This window comes from Chiloscyllium plagiosum, chromosome 2, assembly GCF_004010195.1.
Source record: "Chiloscyllium plagiosum isolate BGI_BamShark_2017 chromosome 2, ASM401019v2, whole genome shotgun sequence".
Lineage (NCBI taxonomy): Eukaryota > Metazoa > Chordata > Chondrichthyes > Orectolobiformes > Hemiscylliidae > Chiloscyllium > Chiloscyllium plagiosum.
Window position 1 is genome coordinate 11,188,535 of NC_057711.1, and position 21,912 is coordinate 11,210,446.

The window sequence follows — 21,912 nt, forward strand, 5'->3', positions numbered from 1 at the left end:
CCGGAGGAAACCCACACAGACATGGGGAGAATGTGCAAACTCCACACAGTTAGTCGCCTGAAGCGGGAATTGAACCCGTGTCTCTAGTGCTGTGAGGCAGCAGTGCTAACCACTGTGCCACCGTGCCGCCCCATTCTTAGAATGGGATTCAGTTTCTTGTACTGGTTAAGAAGTTTGAGTTCTTTTTCTGTGAATATGCCCACATTTCATAGCTGTTTGTTATTGCTAAGCCCTGTACCCGAATGATGGTTCATTCTCGCCACACATTGCTGATCTGCAAAGCCAAGATACCTAACCAGAACCAGAGAGGCTCTGTGATGGCACCCTCAACTAGAGGACAAAAATAGAAGCTAGTCCCCAAAAGATCCAATAGGAATTTTGGGAGAAACTGTTTTAAATTAGATTCCCTACAGTGTGGAAACAGGTCCTTCAGCCCAACAAGTCCACACCAACCCTCTGAAGAGTAACCCACTCCCCTACATTTACCCCTGACTAATGCACCTAACACTTGGGCAATTTAGCATGGCCAGTTTACCTGACCAGCACATCTTTGGATTGTGGGAGGAAACCAGAGCACCCAGAGGAAACCCACACAGACACGGGGAAAATGTGCAAACTGCACACAGTCAGTCACCCAATGCAGGAATTGAACCTGGGTCCCTAGTACTGTGAGGCAGCAGTGCTACCACTGAGCCACCACACCACCCCCAAAAGTAGTCCTAAAGTAGGGGTGGTTACTCTTCAGAGGGTCAGTGTGGTCTTGATAGGGCAAAGGGCCTGTTTCCACACTGTAGGGAATCTAATCTAATCTAGTCACTACTGGTATGTAAATATGATATGGAGGGACTGGGGTGGACAAGGTCAAAAATCACACTACACCAGGTTATAGTCCAACAGGTTTATTTGAAATCATAAGCTTTCAGAGCGCTGTCCCTATGTCAGGTAAAGTCACTACCATTCACCAAAGCAGCCCATCCTCTCAGTCTATCACATCAGTGTAACTAGTTGCTATCATTAAATAATCAACATTAATAAAGACAAGAGCCATTTCCAGTTATACCAGCAAATGTGTTTACTCAAGCAAACCAAATCAAGAATGCCTTACCAGTAGAGAGGATAGTAGCTACAAAACTTTCAGGTATCTGCTGTTTCAGCATTTACTGTTTTTCTTTTATTAGCATAAAGTCTTTAACATTTCAGGGGAAGCTAAATAAACACACCGCTGGTGAAGGAACATGATGAGATGTACCCCTCATTGGGAAGTGTCAGCAGGGTCTGTTTCTGTGGTCTAAATTCTATTGAAGAGTTATAACTGAACTTCCCACAGGGGCCAGACTTATCATCTGTCAACGAAGACTCAGTAATGCATCACTTCCTGGAATTGATGGATGACAAAAGAAAATGCCCACATAAATCAAATAATTCTAAAGCGTAGTTTTGAAGAGTCTTTATTCCGGTCGGTAGCTTCATTTACAAAACTTTCCAGCATGACTTGCTCACAAACAGCCCGCTCACGATCCCACTCTGCCTTGTCCCGGGAGAACCAGTGTCAATTGCTTTCTCTCGCTTTTCAAAAAGAAATTCGCATGAAACTGAAATGAAATTCTGAGAAATAACGTGAAGCGGATGTTGCTGTGATAGGCCATGCACGCCCAACTTGGAGAAGGAATGTTGTGTAATGAATGTGAAATGTATACATTTATTTCTGAGAGGGGAAAGGGGGGTCGATGTAAAAGATCAGATTTTAAAGGTTGTATATCCCTCATTTAAAACAAAAGGGTAAATCCGAACAGGAAGCGTCAAAACGTCATGTGAAAAAAAAAGCCTTCGTCAAGCGAGTAGTTCCTTCTAGTCAGACACGTGTAATGTTTTAAAAATATACTGCCCGTGCTTTTGTCTTTTTTTATTATTACAAGAGTGGTTTTCTTGGAGCTTTTAAACCAGCAAATGTTAATCGGAATAAGACAGAGGGGCAAGCGAGTGGAGTAGATTTGGACATTTATTTTTCGAGAGAGAGAGAGAGAGAGGTACGGAAAAAAAATCCGGAGAAGGAGGGGGATCCCCGGGGAGGAAATTCCCGAGCTGTTGGATGGAAATACGCCGATTGCGAAATGACATGGAGGGAACGGAATGGATACAGTCAGTCACTACCCCGAGGACAAGGTTTAACCTCTTTTCATATTTACTAACTGAGTCGGAGTAAACTCTTCAGTCTCATTTCAGAGAATCCACATAAAGCTACAGTGTCTCTCAATAATTAGCTTTCAATGTAACGCTGAAAATACGGACAATTTGTGCTACTTGCTACATTTTTGACAATCAGAATTCAGACAATTAATATTTAGAGACGGAGGAATTTTTGGTAACATTTTTACAATTTGATACAGCACACAATGTCTTCGTTTAGATATCCTTTTTCTAAAAACTTCTTGGACTTTTGAGAAGAAAATCCCGATTGATAACTTCGTTTTTGCGCTCTGATTTGGGGGGTGGCCGCATTTATAAACAATGTCTGTGGACAACGATGAGGTCTGCAGCCGGCTGACGAAGGACAACCGGGTCCCCAAGGCCAGGCTGAAAAGCTACAACGCCATCACCACCTTCTACCACGAAACGCTGCAGGAAGTGGGCCGCCTGAGCCAGGAGCTCGCCCTGAAGGACGGCCTGGTCAAGGAGCTGCAGGCTCGCCTGGCCGCTTACGAGGGCAGCACCGCGGTGGTCAGTTTCGGCCAGGAGCCCGGGGTCAGCTTCGGCCCGTCCGGCTCCCTTGTGGACTGTCTGTTGCAAGAGGTGGGTAAAGTCAAAAAGGAGCTGGCGGATTCATCAAGGATTTGGCAGCAGGAGAACACTAAGCTGAAAGAGGTAAGGGGCAGAAACATCTATAAAGATGTATCTGGTATTTAAAAAAAAATATTATAATTGTATTGTCACGTGTACCGAGGCACAGTGAAAAGCTTTGCCTTGCGAGCAATACAGGCAGTTAAGTAGCATAGATATTAGAATAGATCCCTACAGTGTGGAAACAGGCCCTTTGACCCAACAAGTCCACACCAACCCTCAGAAGAGTAACCCACCCAGACCCATTTCCCTCTCATTAATGCACCTAATACTATGGGACAATTTAGCATGGCCTGATCTGCACATCTTTGGACTGTGGGAGGAAAACGGAGCACCAAGAGGAAACTCCCGCAGACATAGGGAGAATGTGCAAACTCCACACTGTCGCCCAAGGCTGGAATCAAACCTGGGTCGCTGGTATGTGAGGCAACAATGCTAACCAGTGAGCCACTGTGCCACCTATTAAATAATAAGTAAAGAGTGGCAAAAACAAAAACACAGGTACAGGCAAATGTTAAAAGTTTGTGAGTCCATTCAGTATTCTAACAACAGTAGGTTAGAAAATGTTACGAAACCGGCTGGTGCATGTGTTCAGGCTTCTGTACCTTCTCCCTGATGGTAGAGGTTGTAGAAAAACATTGCCAGGATGGGATGGATCTTTGAGAATGCTGGTGGAAATATTGCTATGGCATTATGGAAAATATGTAATCCAAGTTGATTCACAAATGAATAAAAGCTGCTGAAGGGTAAGGAATTACTTTGCTCAGAAACAGTAGATACTGATATTTATCAGAATGGTTCCAGGGATGTGGAATTTCAGTTTTGAGGACAGTTTGGAGATTCTGGGATTGTTCTCCTCAGAGAGAAGGTTGAGTGGATATTTTGTTGCAGTATTCATCTGTCGTATTCAATATTAATGAGAGGTTGGGACAGACTAAATAAAGGGAAGCATGTTCCCACTCGTGGAATGATCAAGAATGTGAGAGCACAAATTTAAAGTAATTGGTAAATGAGAAGAAAGGCTTTTTTCATACAGAGAGCAGCTAAGGTCCAGAATGAATTACTGGAGATTGTGGTGAATACAGGTTATGATGCAGCATTCAAAATGGATTTAAACTTATCTGAAAAGGAAGAAAATGCAGAGTTACAGGAGGAAGCTGGAGAGTATTACTAAATTAATTTCTCATTAAAAAGCTTGTACAGGCACAATGACCTGAATTGCTACCTCCTGCATTTAGTTGAAGGGATGTGGCACAAAGTTAAAAGAACTAATCAAAGTGAATTACTCTGTTGGGGTGTCTTTTTAAAAAAAAACTATTGAAATCTGCGTAAGCTGATTGTGTGGCTCCTGATGCACAGCAATTGCCTCAGTTGACGTAATAATGTAACTTCCCTCCTTCAGTGGCTAGGAGTCCAAACTGTAAGTGACTCACCTTGAGATCAACTTGGGATTTGAGGCACCCTGAAATGTTTAAGGGAGAATAAGATCTGATTCAACTAACGTCCTTGAGGAAAGGAAACCAGCCTCTTGGACTTACCTGTGTGACTCCAATGCCACCAATAGTGGCTTTGAGTAGTGAGTCAATCAGTTGTATCAAATCCTTCCCAGGGGCTCCAGATGAGTCACTAATAACTTCTTATTAAAAATGGGCAAAAAGTGCTGACTTTGCACTTGATGCCCACAACACAAGGGGGAAGAAACAAAATATTTTTAAAAATTTTCTCAAAAGATAAGTTGTTACATTCTTTTTCTAAATGTCAGCTGGATTAAAAGGAACTTTATTTAAAGAGAAAATTAGAGAATCTGACAAGTTGCCTTTTTACCATAGTGTTTCTAGGTAATGGTACTTTTCAAGTGCCTTTGCTGTGCAGTGAAGGCAATGCAATGGCCATTTTAGGTACAGCAAATTCCCACAAACAAGCAGGTGATGAATGTCGATCTATTGCAGTAACAGTGATTGAGGGGTAAACAGTTGGTCAAGTCATTGTGAAGAATACTTTTGCATTTCCACAAAACTGTACTGTGGAATCACCTGAGAGGGCAGAGGCAGGGCTTCATCCAAAACACAGTGTCTCTGATAGTACAGCATTAGGAGTGTCAACACAGATAGTGTGTATGTGGCCCTGAAATGGATGTTCAACCCAGAGGCATGAGAGGTATAAACTGGAGTGTGGTAGTGGGGCCTCATTGTTTGTTTGTGGTTCACTGAAGTTCATCCATCCTGCAGGATGGAGTTTGCAAAACCTATTCCCACAAGTCACAACTGAGAGAGAGCTGTGCTTTTCCAAAACATGGGAAAATCATTGCAGATTCTTTAGTATAGGTTTCCAGCGCAGTGGCTTTTTCAAAAAAAAAGCCAATCAGTTTCACCAGTCTGTGCCCACACAAATTTTCATCTGTTCCTCTTCATCTCACCCTATCAATTCAACATATTCCCCCTCAATCCAATGTGTTTGCACAGCTTGCCCTGCTCTTCATCAGCACTTTTTGCCTGAGCTAATCACTGTGATGATAAGGAATATATAATTCCTGATTTGGATTATTAATGACCATCTTTCATTTATGACCCCTAATTTTGGCTTTCCCCACACGGGGAAACACAAAGGGTGCTGTGAATCAATTGGATAGACAACAGGAAAGCCATGAGGAAGAAAGGACTTCATAGAGTAAACACAGAAAACAGGAATTTGAGGGTTGAAGACTTCTAGTCTCAGAAATAGGAAAACCAAATCTCTGGCCAACAACAAGATGATTGATCAGATGTGATTCTGTGGATCACACTTTCATCTCCAAATCAGAAAATTACAGGTTCAATTCCTACTGCATAGCAATGGTCTCAGTTGACATAGCAGTGTAACTTCCCTCCTTCAGTGGTCAGGAGTCCAAACTACCACACTCCAATTTAAATGTCAAGTGTGGCTCTCATGCCTCTGAGTTGAAGTCACATTTATCATCCTCACATCCATGTACCCTTTCATCATAGCCTTGAATTGGTTACCCTTTCTCCAGTGAAAGGAGCTGGAGTCTATTTGAATGAGAATTGCTTAGCTCAGTAAGGCTGAGACTGAGACATTTCACTGAGGGGATGGGAACCAAGAAAGGCAAACAATGGAAATTGACACCATCTTATCTCCCACTGATCCAGTAAGTTGAGAAAGTGATTTGCCTGCTTTGTTAGAGGGATGACATTGAGCCAAATTATAACCTAAGAGTGAATGCTATTGAGAATCACTTGATCGAATGACTAATATCTAGTGAAGGCACTCATCTTCTGGTAAACCCATTCATTATTACTTGTTACAAAGCTAGTCATATCAACCTAGCTGACCATAAATACCACAAGCCCTTAACACACTTCATTTCCTTCTGTTGTCACACAGTCAACGTTGGGTTTTCTCATCTGAAGAAAGAATGTATTTGCGTTTTTAGAAAACACCTCAAGTTCCTCAGGACATCCTAAAACACTTTGAAGTTCCTTTTGAAGTGTTGTTACTTGTAGAAAACAGGGCAGTCAATTTGCTCACAGCGACCTCTCTCAAACAACAATAAGAGCGAATTTTACTTTGCTGATTTGGACTGAGGGATAGATATTGTGCAGGACAGCAGGGAAGAATCCTGTCCTCCCCATTCAATGGGGGCCATTGAATCTTTATGTCCATCCCATCTGAAAGAAGCCACCTTCGTTCTGGTGCTGGGAATGTCATTCTAGATTTTGTACTCGATTGTCTGCAGTAGGAATTGAACCTGCAACTTTCTGGTTTAGTGATGGAAATATGATCCGCTGAATCACCTCTGACCAATCATCTTGCTGTTGGCCAGAGATTTGGTTTTCCTATTTTTCTGTTTCTGAGGCTAGAAATCTTCAACCGTCTTTCCTGTTTTCTGTGTCTACTCTATGAAGTCCTTTCATCCTCGTGGCTTCCCAGTTGTCTATCTGCACCCTTTGTATTTCTAGAATGGCCAGCAACCATTCACCACACTTCTTTGCAATATTGATTCTTGGATGTTGCTATCACTGGCAAAGACGCTGTATTAGTGACCATACCAAGTTACCCAGAGAAGGTGGAGATAGCCCACTGCGTTGATGTCAGTGGTGGTTTGATACAGCAGACTGACTGCTCAGTCATTGAGTATTAAGAGCAAAGCATGCTGATCATCTTCAAATACTTATGTGATATGAAATTACTCAATGTGGCCTCTGCAAGCCATGTCCCTCTGAACTGAAAACAGAGTACTATACCAACATAGAATGACAGGCCTGGACTAATAATTTTGAGATCCGATTTTAGCAAAGAAGAGGGGATAATGTAAACCTGGAATTAGTCAGCGTTTATAAGCACAAACACAAAAATCTGGTTAGGAACGACCCATAAAGGAAGAAATCTGTCCTTGCCTGGTTTGGTCTACATGTGACTCCTGACCAACAGCAATGTGACTGCGTTTCAACCACCCTCTGAAATGGCCTGAGACCCAAGTCACTTTCCTCTTGGAAGGGTTGAGCATTGACTGCTAGTCTTTCCCTTGATTTGAATAACCAAGTACAGGTACTTGTGAATTTCTGAGACCAAAATTGATTTGTGTCTGCAGACGTTCTGCTGCTTCCAGAAACACTCTGTGACTGTCACAATTATGGACTTCCCCCTTCTGCACAATCTCTTTTCCCACCCACGTGTAATTCAAACTGATCTCTTCATATCATGTAGGTCTTGATTGCTAGGGTAAAGCAGCAGTGGCTACAGAGAAACCTGAGAGGTTATTGCAGGAAACTGAGTGGCACTTTGAGGACTGTATATTTCAAGGTTGACTAACTCAAACGATCTGTGAAAGTATTTTTTTAAAAACCGACTGTTTGATTCCTGGATTAGTGAGAATGTGAAACTCAGTATCAAAAGATATGGCTGACATGAGAAGCATCAATGCATTTAAGAGGAAGCTAGATAAACACTTGAGGAAGAAGAGATTAGAAGGACATGTTGATGGGGTTAAAGGATAAAGGTGGCCAATGTTGTATGAACCTTGGTGCAAACCAAATGACCTTTTATAACACTTTTATATAGATTCTATTTATTTGCATTATTCAGTTTGAATGATTGGATGATTTAGGTATTCCATGGGAGATTTGTCAACACAATAGTCTGTACCGGGTGACCTTCATCCATAGGTAGTTCCTCACTTTTCAATCAGAATGCCATGGTACAAATTTGAACAAATCATCTCGGCTGCTGTTCTACTGTAGTGCTGATGGAGCGGTGCACTGTAGCACTGAGGGAGCGCTGCACTTTGTGTGGGATATTTAACGAAGGCTGTTCTCTGATGGTTACAGAGATCCCATTGCACTATTCAGGTGAAAAGGGTGTTCCTGGGTATCCAATATTTATCCCTTTACCAACTGCTCTTTGTGGGAGCTGGCTGTGTGTAAATTGGCCCTCCTTGCCTACAAAACAATAGTGACTACAAACATAGAAAAAGGGAGCAGGAGTAGGCCATTTGTCCCATCGAGCCTGCTGTTCCATTCAATATGATCATGACTGATCACCCAACTCAGTGCACTGTTCTTACTTTCTTCCCAGACCCTTTGATCCCTTTAGGCCTACCATATATCCATTGGCTATGAGCCCTCGTTCTGTACTGTTCCATTCAATATGATCATGACTGATCACCCAACTCAGTGCACTGTTCTTACTTTCTTCCCAGACCCTTTGATCCCTTTAGGCCTAGGAACTACATCTAATTCTTGGAAAAACTCCACAGGCTCACCACACTCTGGGTGAAAACAGTTCTTCTCATCTCTGTCCTGAACGGCCTACCATATATCCATTGGCTATGAGCCCTCGTTCTGTACTCCCTGGTCATCAGGAATATCCTTCCTGTATTTACCCTGTCTAATGCTATTAGAATTTTATCAGTCTCTCTGAAATTTATCCTCCTCTTTCTAAACTGCAGAGAATATAGTCCAAATTGATCCAGTGTTTTTTCACATGCTTTAATTACTGTGAGGCCCATCATGGCATCCTGAAGATGTGAATTGTGTTATATAACTGAAAGTTTGTTCTTTTACCAGCTTAAATTCTTCTTGAGTAAACTATAGATTACCATCCTTAATGGGGAGGATTCCTGGCCACACTTACTTAACATTGAAGTTAGGCAAGTCAAAGTGCATAACGAGAGAATTATTGACAAAATTCTGTCTTGCAACATTGGGGAAAGAATCCCCAGGTAAACAGTGGGTTACACAGGGTGGAGAAGGAAAGTTAGATTAAAATGAGTGTTTTCATTGCAGTGAGAAGGACAGGGGAAGGCTTGCTATGTGACAGCTAAGTGTTGCAACATAGAATGCTGAGGTTAGTCCAGAGTTTTGGAAGTTGCTAAATCTAATCAGAACGAAATTAACTTTTTTGATTCATTTATGGAATGTGCGTTTTGCTTGCAATGTTTCTTGCTCATCTCTCATTACACTTGGGAAGATAGTGGTGAGGCACTGCTTTAAGCCTTTGTAGTCCCATGTGGTGTAGGAATTCCAGGACTTTGACCCAGTGACACTGAAGGAATATTTCCAAATCCGAATGGAGAGTGGCTTGGAGGGGAAGTTTCAGGATGTGGTGTTCCCATGGATCTGCTGTCCTTGTGCTTTTTAAGTGATAGAGGTTGTGGGTTCATAGAGCAAATTTAGATTTACTTTGCAAAGCGGGATTGGGGAAAAAAATTCAGTTCATTAAATATTTGTCGTAAATGAGGCAGAGGGGGAAAAATATCAAATTCGGGCACTGATTCAGAAACGTAAGCTAAAGAGTTAGAAAAGTAAAAAGTTGAATTTCTATAGCACCTTTCCTGAATACAAACATTCAAACTCTCTTCACAAACATTAACAAATAATCAATATTTATTGGGGGTTAAATACTGTCCAGGGCGTGGGGATATATTTCTCTTCTAAACATTGGCTCATTGGGAGCTTTCACAAACACCATTTTGGGGGGTGCTGATTGAGCCTTGGTTTAAACTCTCAGCCAAAAGAAGGCACCTCTGACAGTGTGGCACTTGCTGAGTATTGCCCTGGCGTTGTCAGCCCAGTGTGAGAGCTAATTACTGTGGCACCAGGTCAGTTGTTAAATGAAATTAACTTGGTTTGTTTCTCTATATCCCCGCTTCCTCCTCTGAAGGATCTGCAGGTGGTTCAGTTACGGCTCAGGGAGAAGGAACGTGAAGTAGAGCAGATGGTGAGCAGCTCAAAGCACGAGGCGACCAGTGAGATTGCCAGGCTGCACCAAACCCTGCGGGACAAGGAGAGACTTCATGCCACCCAGAGGCTGTGGTGCCGCTCGCTGGCAGATGAGACTGAACAACTACAGTTGCGGCTGGCTAGCACTGCAGACATGTGCCAGCAGCTGGCACAGCAGCTGGAGGAGCAGCAGGCAAAGACTGGGCACAGGATGGAGAAGGAGCAGAACCCTGCCAAACAGGATGCCGAGGCACTACCGGTACCTTTCCCAATTGGACACATTCGGGTATAAAAGTGGGAGGTATTGAGCCAGTGAATGGCGCCGAGTTGGTGGGGAGGGGATTTTGTACTAAGCCCTCACTCAACCCAAAATATAATGGTTTTGATCAGGGTTGAGGTCTAGACTTGGCATCTCACTAACTTGCCTGCATCTATACCACCTGCCAGGCATGTGTGGCCAAACAGATGGATCTGCTTCTTGTCCATCATGGTGGAGGCTGATTTGTTATTGAGAAAAGAACCTTCACATCTTTATGAATTACTGACAGGACCCATGGTCAGGAGGTCTGTCAGGTCCTGATAGTGTAAACCCGTGGGGGCACAATACTTGACAGTGCCACTCCTCTCAGTATGAATGTCCCGGCCGACCGGGAAGCTTTAACACTGCTGCCCAACTTGTCCATTCTCTGTCTCTCTCTTTTTTTTCTTTCTGTATGTCTTTTCAGTTTATTTCCCCTATTTCTCTCTCTCTCCCCCCACATCACTATCTCAACGTTCACCATTTGTCAATCCCCCCTTAACTCACTGTCTCAGCCTAATGTGACATTTACTGGGATTTGAACAAGATTATGGTGTCTGTCTGTCTGTCACCGTGAGGCAGTAGCTCCTTCTGTTAGTTTTCAAGGAACAAGCGTTGTCAAAAGGTGCATTGGTGAGTGACAATAAAACACAAAGCCCCTCTTAGCCTGATCTCTGAAGCATTATGAACCTACACTGTGCAGGCCTGACCAGAGCTGGGATACTCTAACTCCTCGGCCTTATAGGCATTCTTATCCAGCAGACTGACTTATTTTTATTGTTTAATCAACCTGTTGAGAGATGTTAATGAGCACATCTCGAGCAGGCCAGACAAACTCGGGTCTCCTGGCTCAGAGGTAGAGACACTAGCACTGTGCCACAACCCCTGTGCATTGGACCTTCTATGGACAGTACATCCTGCAAACCCAAACCCCCCTAAAAAAAATATTATTCCCAAACACTGCACCACCCTCTGGATCTTCTCAGCTGTTTGACCTTGAAAACCTTTTGGACTTTTTTGAAAATTTAAAATTGTAGGCAAAGCATACACAAGCAGAAATATAAGGTTTTAAAAACAACAACAGTGGGGTAACATGATTCCCAAGGAATAGGTTTGAAATTTCCCAGGCACCGACATGAGATTTATTTCCAGTCAGTTGATGTTGGAGGTTATTCATGATGTGAAGTGTGGACTTTCCCATCCTCCATTTTATCTGTTTGATTAATGCTGGGACTTTCCAACAGCAGGAAACAAGGTTTTAGAAAGATAGTTATAAAAGTATCTATAGCGCTGCACCACGTTATAATTAACCTTCCTGGTGACATAATTTTGATCGCTTGCCTTTGATTCCTTTTTAACTGAATTACTTCATTAACGAGAGCATTTTCTTTTGTCTAATTTCCAAATTTAGTGGTAGCCATATTGTATGAGCATTTAGAAACTTACAGAACAGAGGCTGGTCATCCCCACTGTGCAGCTTTTTGGGATAACTGGATCATTCTATGAACCCAATTGTGTCCACATAGCTGTATGGTTTTTGCTTTTCTTGAATTATCCAGTTCTCTTTTTAATTCTGCTCTTTTCAAGCCATGCATTTCAAATCTTACTAACTTCTAATTTTTTATATAAAAAAAGCTTCTCATCTGGATGTTTTACCACTTGCCTTTGGTGTCCCTCAAGTTAGTGACATTCCTGTCAGTGGCAACACTTCCTCCTTGCTTATGCGTGATTTTAAATAGCTTCATTCAACCACTGCCCCTTCCCCAAGCTTCTTTGATCTGGAGAGTCAGCCCAGTTTCATAAGAGGTAAAATCAATGACTGCAGATGCTGGAAACCAGATTTTGGACTCTATACATAACTGAAACTTGGCTCCGTTTACTCAGCTGACCTTTGAAAATGAACAGTAAATGCTTTGTAGAAAGGTTTGTCAAAGGGTATAGAGTGCCAGTCTTCCCCAGTAATGTAATGAGTTCCAATTCATTTCTACAATCTTGATTACTGTGTGCAACTCTGGTCTCCTGATGGAAAGATGTAAATGCATTGGAGGATGTTTATTAAATTGATACCAGGAGGTATCATGAGGGGAGGTTGGAGAGGCTGGATTTATTCTCACTGGAGTTTAGAAGAGTGAGAGGCTGACTTGATTGAAGTGGATATGATCCTGAATGTTCCCAATGGGGTGAACATGGACAGGATGCACCCTCTTGTGGGTGATTCCAAGCTAGGGCCACTGTTTTAGAATTAAGGGTTTGTTCTTATTTTAAACAGATGGGGAGAACAGTTCCGTGAGGGTCATTTGACTTTGGAACTCTGCCTCAGAAGCAGTGGAAGTGGGGGTCACTGAATATTTTTAAGGTAAAGGTTAATAGCATCTTAGGCTGAGGAATCTAGCAATAGATGGTAGTGTGGAGTTCAAAATATCAACACATTAGCCTTGCTAGTGTTCATTGACAAAGAAGGCTTGGACAGCCGAGCAACCTAATCCTGGTGTATATTAATTCAGCAAGTAGCAGTGTTTTGTAATTGTTTCAGCATACATCTGAACAGCATGCCCTTGGGGTTCACTTAGATTTACTCTGCAGTGTGGACAGTGAGATTATATGTTGAACTTGCTTTGACCTTAATTTCCTCATTTAATTGAATGAGGAGTTTGTGAATGGAAATTTATTCTGGAATGCAATGTGTGCAGGAAGTCGGATCCCACTTATTTATTATTTAATTTAAAGTAATGGGCAATCTGTATTTGTCATGCCTTTAAAATTTACAATATAAATTCTGAAAGAGATGTATGGAGGGAATGAACCCAGGCAGAATGATCAGAGATGAGAGTGTGGTGCTGGAAAAGGACAGCAGGTCAGGCAGCATCCAAGGAGCAGGAAAATCGACGTTTGACCCTCATTTCTGATGAAGGGCTTTTGCCCGAAACGTTGATTTTTTTCCTGCTGCTTGTCCGGCTGTGCTTTTTCCGCACCACACTCTCGACTCTAATCTCCAGCATCCTCAGTCCTCACTTTCACCTCGAATGATCAGAGAGGTGACTGGTTGGATTGGCACCTCCTGTCAATGTTGGGGAGAGATGTAAAACAGAGGAGGGAAATGAAGAGGGAACTAAGGAAAGGGCAGGAGGGATTGATCTGCAGAGTAAGACCAGAAAGTCTCTGGGAATGAAAGGATTAATGGAGGAAGTGAGAGTGACTGTGAAAGGAAGGATCAGTGAGAGAGAAGGACCCTATGGAGTCAGTGCTAAGTTCCAATCAGAGATGTTAACAGTGCCAAGCAAACTGAGCCATTCCCAGTAAATTCAGAGAAAGTGGCTTGGCCAGGTTGACCCATTTTTAAAACTGTGTAAGCATCCATAACATAAGTGGTGCCAACTCCAGTCACAAATTCCTGGAGGTTTCAGCAGGAATCTCCAACTGCATATCCGTACATTTCTGCCATTGGTCACTTAACGTTTCCATCTTTGTGGAAACCCACCTTACGCCAACCTTTGGAAGTGAAGGGACCCTTCTGTACCTAATTGGGTAATTTTTTTATTATTAAATTGTACAATGTGGGTGTCCCTGGCAGTCATTTGGGTGTGTAATGCTTTATATAAAAGAAAAGGGCTCAAATAAATAATCTTTTTGAAAACACTTCATTGCTGTGAAAAAGCAGAAGAATAACTTGACCGTGTGTTTCCAAAGCAGCGTCAATCAAGGTTCATGACCTAATTTGGTAAGGATGTGAAAGTTTGAACAAAAGCCTGACAATGTAACCTTTGCCTCAACAGTTACATCAAGCCGATTCACCAGACAGCAACATGTGTCAACTGCAAGAGGAGAACCGAGTGCTCAAACAGAAAGTACTTTATGTAAGTAGATTTAACCACGCCCCTTTAAGCCTGCAGTAAACAAGACCTGTCTTTTTGTTCTAAAATTCCTGTCCTTTTCCGCCCCTTTCCCCTTGGGCTTCCCCGTTTACTGAGCTCTGCACTCTCTTTATAGCCCTCTCCAGTTTTTGCGTTCCTCTAGTTCTGGTCTCTTGAACAGCACCTTATTTCCTTCGCCTCACTCTTGGTGGCTGTGGTTTTGGTGCTGAAATCTGGCAGATAGCAACTCCTGCAAATATCAGTGAGATAAATGGCCAGGAAAGTGATTGGACAGGCCACTGAGAGTGTCCCTGCTCTTTTCAAAGTAGTTGCTATGGGATCTTTTACACCACTTGGGAGGACAGATGGTCAGGTATTGAGTTTAATTTCATCTGAAAGACAGCCTTTTGTCATACTCTCTGATTCAAAGACCTGTGTGTTACACACTGAGCCTGAGTATACTAGAAGTCACATGGTGTGTGTCACTGGAGTCCAATGCTTGTTTAGTTGCTCTCACGTATCTGATGGTGGATACCCTTATTTACCAGGTTGTTACAGGATTGACTGTAAGACGTAGGAGCAGGAGGAGGTCGTTCAGCCCATCGGGTAGCTCCACCATTTGAAGAGATTATGGCTGATCTGACTGTCATCAACTCCACTTTCCTCATAACCCTTGATTCCTTTACAGATTAATCTGTCTATCTCTGTCTTGAACATATTTGGCACCCCAGCCTCCCTAGCCATCTGTGGTAAAGGATTCCATTGAGAAAATGTTCCTCCTCCTCTTTGTCTTAAATGTGTGACCTTTATTCTGAGATAATACCCTGGTTCTAGATTCTCCCACAAGGGAAAACAACTTTTCTGAATCCACCCAGTCAAATTCCCGTAAGAACTTTTTATGTTTCAAGAAGGTTATTCATCTAAACCCAATGAGTACGGGCCCAACCTACTCAACCTCTCCTTGTAAGACAGTCCCTCTGTACCCAGGATCAGTGTAGCGATCCTTCCTTCATTGCCAGTATATTTTGCTTCCACGTAAGGGATACGGGACTGTGGATAGTATTCCAGCTGTGGCCTTCGGTCTGGGGTTTCAGGATTATCACACTCTGGATGAAACAGTTGCCATTGGGTGTTAGGGAAGGTTGCTGATATTTTTCCCTAATCTTCTGCTGCTCCCCTCCAGATTGGAGACTGCAGATCTGGGAGGTCACTGAGTGCAGCACTATACACACAGCACTAACATAGCTAAGGCTGTCTACGATTCCAATCATGTGCACTATTTAACAGTTCCTTACTCTTGAATCCTCTCAGGTGGAAGACCTTAATGCCAAATGGCAAAAGTATGACATCAGCCGAGAGGAGTATGTTAAGAACCTTCACCAGCAGCTGAAGGATCTGAAGTCCAGGGTTGACCGAACTGGACTTAGTGCCCCTCAGGCTAACGAGAATGTGCTGCAGCAGGAGATCTTGAGGCTGAACCGGCTGCTGGAGGAGAGTATGAAAGAATGTGGGCGCCTCGCAGGCTTCCGGGATGGCCTGGACAAGGAAAGGGTGACCATTCAACAACTCCGGGATGAGCTACAAACCGCACAGGCAGCTGAAGCTGCTGCCAATGAGAGAGTGCAAATGCTGGAGCAACAGGTACTGAGACAGAGAAACCACCACCAGCCCTGACCTTCCTGCTCCTTTTAAAATCGGAGTGAGTTAATATTGCCTCACTGTTCCGATCAAAATGCATGATTTCACATTTCCCAGCATTGTGTTTCATCTCCTATTTCCCCATCTGTTTCAGTCATTCTGTCGTCTCCAAATATCCCTCTGTTTGTTTTTGATTGCATTATCAAGTTCTGGAAACTATATCCTATGCATCCAAACAAATGGAGGAGTGATGATGTCTGTGTTTATGGAGTTCAAAGTTCATTGGACTGATTATGTCCCAGGCAGTTACTGATGCATCTTCAATCTCCCAATAACAAATTGCCCTAATTCCTGGCCGGGATATCGTTTTGGATTTACACATGTTTTGGGGAAATTCCTCTCTCACTCCCTGCAACTCCAGGCTCTTCGTGACTCATCTCAGCCACAATTAGCTGGGGATTGGAAATATCATCAATTGTCAGGAACTTAGCAACTTCCCTTTTTTTTTCCACTAAAAGCACTGAAATGAATCACTGCTTGCCTTGGTAGTTCTGTTGCCGTGGCCACTCCTACAAACCAGACTATTGTCCATCTTTGAAACTTGGCTTTGCTAGTTAGCAGGAATGTGTATTCCAACCCACCAATAAAGAGTTGACGAACTACTTTATAGTTGTTGCAGCACAGAGGCCATTCAGTCGGTAGAGTTCACATTGGCTGTCTGTAGAATTAATATATGATGTCATTTACCATTTTGGACCTTGACAGCATAAGGTGAAGTAGGAACCACCAGTCTCTAGTGAATCTTGTGGTAAAATGTGATTAGATTAGATTCCCTACAGTGTGGAAACAGGCCCTTCGGCCCAACCAGTCCACACCGACCCTCTGAAGAGCAACCCACCCAGACCTATTTCCCTCTGACTAATGCACCTAGCACTATGGGCAAATTAGTGTGGCCAATTCACCTGACCTGCACATCTTTGGACTGTGGGAGGAAACCGGAGCACCCGGAGGAAACCCACACCGACACTGGGAGAATGTGCAAACTCCACACAGACGGTTGTCTGAGGCTGGGATTCTGGTGCTGTGAGGCTCCAGTGCTACCCACTGAGCCACCGTGCCGCCCATGGTGGGTTGTGTAATGTTTCAGTGACATTGCCTGATCGGCTGGTTTCAGCATGAGGTGTGTTTCACTCTTATTCCCAAAAGGAATTTCCAGGTACTTTGTCTAAAGAATGTAAGTCTTTGCTAATCTCAGGAAGAGCTACGCAAACTTTGTCCAGTTGTTTGTAGCCTAGTTTTGACAGTCGGGTTTCGTATGGCTTCACCCAGCCTCAAAACACCTCCCCACGACCCCTCCCTATTCCAACCACAGTCCCACCCTCTCAGCCAGGACCCAGCGATGGACTTGGGATAATATCTTGAAAATATTTGTTCCCCTCCCCCCACCAGTTCCCCAAATGAGGCAGAGCAAGTCAACTAGAAAACCCTAATTCAATGATTAAAATCCAAACCCATCACAATCCTAACCTCTCCCTGTCACCCTGTCTCTGATCCACTGCCTGTGTATCTGCTGGTATATTCTGGTGTTTTTGTTTTTCCTTCCCTCCCTGCATCCTCTAACTGAAGTTGACTTGGTTCCAGGTCCTCGTCTACAAAGATGATTTCCATTCAGAACGGGAGGACCGTGAACGGGCCCAAAGCCGGATTCAGGAGCTCGAGGAAGAGATGGCTTGCCTGAGGTTGCAGTTGCCAAGGAAACAGGTAAAAAAAACAAAGGATAAGGCTGAAAAGTGGAAAATCAGTGTGAGCTCAGCAAACAGTCTGTTCTGTGGGTTTCAGCCATAGCTCTGTGTGTTAATCCTATCCTTGGCTGGAGGTCCCAGTGTAGTACACTGTGCAATACTCTCAGGGCTGTCTTTCTCTGTATGTTAATCAAAATCTCTCACTGAGGGATGTTAATGTTTCTGTGGCACTGGTTCAGAGCAGGGGGAGCTCTCCCTTGTTATCCTTCAAGCATCAACCACTAAAACAGATTACACAGATTTCACTTTGGGATCTTGCTGTGCATAGAAGGGCTGGCACATTTCTGGTAGCGAACACACTTCAAAAAAACATGCATTTGTAAAGTGGTTCAGGATGACTGGGATCATATAGTTTTGAGTCTTTTGCTTTAATAATGCCATGCCAGCATCAACCACCCCTGCCCCTTCCTAATAATGTCAAAGGAAAAACACTCCTCTTGTGGGATCTTGCTGTGCCTTCAAATTTGACTACATCAACGAATTCAATCTCTGAAAAGTTTGTGATAAAGAATGAATTGCATTTATGTGGAACTGTTTGCAGCTTGGAAATTGCTTTATTGCTGAGAAACAATGAATTACCTTCTGATGTCACTGTTGTAATGTTTATTTGATGAGGTTGTTGTATAAAGCCTGAGCCAAGTCCCTGAGCAAGGCTCTTATCGTGCCTGTTATTGTTTTGTAGGAACACCGGGATGCAGCTGCCCGTCACCATGGCAGGGTCAGCCCCTACTACTTGGAGCCTAATGTGCAGGCGCCATTCCTTGGTAATAGTACAGAGACACCAGCAAAGATCTCCCACCCCTTACAGTCCAGCGGGAGCCCGGGTACTGAGACCAGACAACAAGGACTTCTGCAGTGCCCCAAGTGCATGAGACTCTTCAATGATGAGGTGAGCGACGAGTGCCTCAGGCACATCTCAGAGTGCTGCCAATGAACCTACACGTCTCTCGTATCAAACCACCAACAGCAAACATTGACTCTGATGTGCCTTCATCCTGGAATCTTCCCATTGACACTGATTACATAACATTCAGCACCATTTGTGACAACTCAGGTACTGAAGCAGTCCATGTCCAAATACAGAAAGACCTGGACACTGGCCGTTGATGAACCGACATCGAGAAAATTCCTGGATTCACAGGAAAAACCTGCACAATAGTAACTTTAAACATTTCGTATAAATGGTTCATCAATTACTTTTCATGATGATAAGGTCAGAAGTGGGAAGATTTTTGAATTGTTAAGCAGTGTTTCATGGTTCCTCATGTACTGAAGCAGTCCATGAGCAGCAAACCTTGGACAATAACCAGAGAATGGAGAAGAGGCAAGCAACATCACTCCACACAATTAGCAGACAGTGGCCATTTGAACAAGAGAGAGTCTAACCATTATCCTTTGACCACCATCACCGAATCCACCACTAACAACATCCTAATGGATCACTATTGACTAGAAATTGAACTGGACTATCCATGTAAATACAGTGCCTATAAGAGCATAAAGAGATGGAGTTTAATTTAGAGCGTGAGATGCTGCATTTTGGAAAAGCAAACCTATTGGAAGGATGTTGTGAAACTTGAAAGATTTACAAGGATGTTGCCAGGGTTGGAGGGTTTGAGCTATAAGGAGAGGTGGAGGCTGAGGGGGTGACCTTTATAGAGGTTTATAAAATCATGAGGTGCATGGATAAGATAAATAGACAATGTCTTTTTCCAGGGGTGGAAGAGTCCAGAACTAGACAGCATAGGTTTATGCTGAGAGCAGAAAGATATAAAAGAGTCCTAAGGGGCAACTTTTTCACACAGAGGGTGGTACGTGTATGGAATCAGCTGCCAGAAGAAATGGTGGAGGCTGTTACTATTACAGATTTAAAAGACATCTGGATGGGTAGGGTTTAGGGGGATATGGGCTAGGTGCTGGCAAATGGGATTAGATTAGGTTGGGGTATCTGGTCGGCGTGGACAAGTTGGACCAAGTGGTCTGTTTCCATGCTGTACACTCTCTATGATTCTAAGAGCAGGTCAGTGGTTGAGAATCCTGCAGTGAGTAACTCACCTTCTCACTCCCCAAAGCCTGTTCACCATCTACGAGGCACAAGTCAGAAGTGTGATGGTATACTCCCTACTTGCCTGCATGGTGCAGCTCCATCCTCACTCAAAGTTCGAAACCATCCAGGGCAAAACGGCCTGCTTGATTGGTACCATACCCTCAAGCATCCATTCCCTCAACACCAACAGCAGCAGTGTGTTATATCTACAAGATGCATTGCAGAAATTCACCATAGATCCTGGGGCAGCACCTTCCAAACTCATGACCACCTCTATCGAGAAGGAGAAGGGCAGCAGATACATGGGAACACTGCCACCACCACGTGGTGACTCACCATCCCGACCTGGAACAATATCAGTGTTCCTTCACTGTGTCACCAGATCCCATTCCTGGGAAACCCCGCCCACCCCAAACCCCGATTATGAAGTTGCTGTTTTTGGAAGCTTGCTGTGTGCAGTTTTTGCACATTACTTCATTGGCTGTGACGTATTTTGGAGCATTTGAGAAAAGCACTAGATAAATGCAGAAATCATGTGGTAAAACTAAATCTGTTGTTGGAGCAGGTTCCAGCATTTAACACTATGTAAAGTCACTGTCTGGATACAGTGCACGTTAGCTGGGGTTAAGTTACACCTTTCTCATTGAAAGTATGGAACTGGGTTGGGAAGGAGGAGAGGGCTGAGGAGGGAAAAGGGAATACCAGTGGCAAGAGCTTGCATCCTAAAATTAATGTGTGTGAGAGAGACAGCAAAATAGAATGTGGAATAGAATTAAAAATCACTTTACAAACAGCTGGTAAGAGCTAATGAAGTGAGTTTTAAGTTGTAACCAAAAGAAGTTAATCAAATTAATCAAGTTAACCAAATCTGCAAGTGTACAACAGGTCATAAAATTAGTCAAATGAAGGAAACAGCAATAGTCCTGAAAACACCAGGTCCTCCAAAGCATGCTACATTCCTCACACATTATGTCTCTGGTTTCTCCTACACTCAGCCTGGAACTGGAACTGTCTGAGACTGGTACCTCCTGTTGTTCTGATGCCTGGGCCATTATGCAAATGGGTAGCTTTCCCTTCACTCCTGAGATTGGTGCCTTAGTCAAAGGGAAAATCCTGTTAACTGCTGCTGGAATCATCAGCTTTGCACTGTCTCTGAAGGCTAACACTAGGAGCCAGATGTGTCTCGCCACAAAGTTATGGTAGGACAGAGATTATCTCATCAGTGCCAAACTTAAAATGTGTGTCGCACATTGAAGCGCATAGGTAAAGCTCAACTATTGGGGAAAATCCACAATGGAAAATGGATTAAATCAAACAATTATTTATTGAGTTATTTAAAAAAGTGATTAATTTTATTGCGCCAGTTTGTGTTAAGGCTCATTTGAAAACTCATTATTTTAAAACTGATAAACAAAGGTTGAGCCTGTTTTCTCTGCCATGAAGTTGTTCTGTGTCTGCACTTATTCAATGTAATTTTGCATGTGTTTCACCTGCTCAACCTTCTGACATTGCTGAAAGTCTTGTTCTAAACCATTTCATCCTGGATAAAGAGGTTTGAGTGACTTGTTCTAAAACTATACAATCGCATGGTACAACGCACCTGAACTTGGTTAACATGTGCCGGAAGTCACCTGTGTTTTGGCTTTACAAAGCTGACTGTGCGTGGGGGAAGCAGTACGGTGTCAATATCTGGGCTCCAGTTCTCATTGAGCACCAGAAATGATACTTGTTTGAAGAGCTGTTGCAGGTACAATGGGCTGAACAGCCGCCTCACAATTCTGTGATTTTTTTTCTGAGCTTTGGCGTCGTATGCAACCCAGAACTGAACAGTTAGTCCATGGTAGGCTGTGATCAAGCCTCCATACAAATGAAGCATCAGCTTTGTAATCCAACCACTGGGGAGGAGCGGAATAACAAAATGTTTCTATGGGCCAGCTACTATTGCGTCTTTCCCTGAGCCTCGACAACTTTGGGAGGCAGATTCCCACTTCCTCCTCTGAAGAAATCCTGATTTACCTGACCGGTCTAATTTTAATCAAAATTCCCTTCACCCTCGCCCTCCTCCAACCAGAGTTTCCATCCAGCCTTGTGACATCTCCACATCCTTTAGTCATCTCCAGTTCCTCAACAGGGTATGAAACAGTAAAATACGTGATGGAATTTCCAGAATTCTTAATCAGGTTTCCAGACGTTTGTGTATGAAAAACACAAGAATGGACAG

The 21,912-nt window shown here is 43.3% G+C and overlaps 1 protein-coding gene across 1 annotated transcript; it reads left to right on the forward strand.

Annotated features, from left to right (window-relative positions):
- Window positions 1–945: 945 nt before the first annotated feature.
- On the forward strand, window positions 946–19,221 carry tnip2 (TNFAIP3 interacting protein 2). Its single transcript, XM_043704016.1, has 6 exons — window positions 946–2,862; window positions 9,997–10,314; window positions 14,127–14,207; window positions 15,516–15,845; window positions 17,484–17,603; window positions 18,327–19,221. Exons 1-6 carry the CDS (start codon window positions 2,509–2,511, stop codon window positions 18,576–18,578), a joined length of 1,455 nt encoding a protein of 484 aa, XP_043559951.1. The 5' UTR covers window positions 946–2,508; the 3' UTR covers window positions 18,579–19,221.
- The last annotated feature ends 2,691 nt before the right edge of the window (window positions 19,222–21,912 follow it).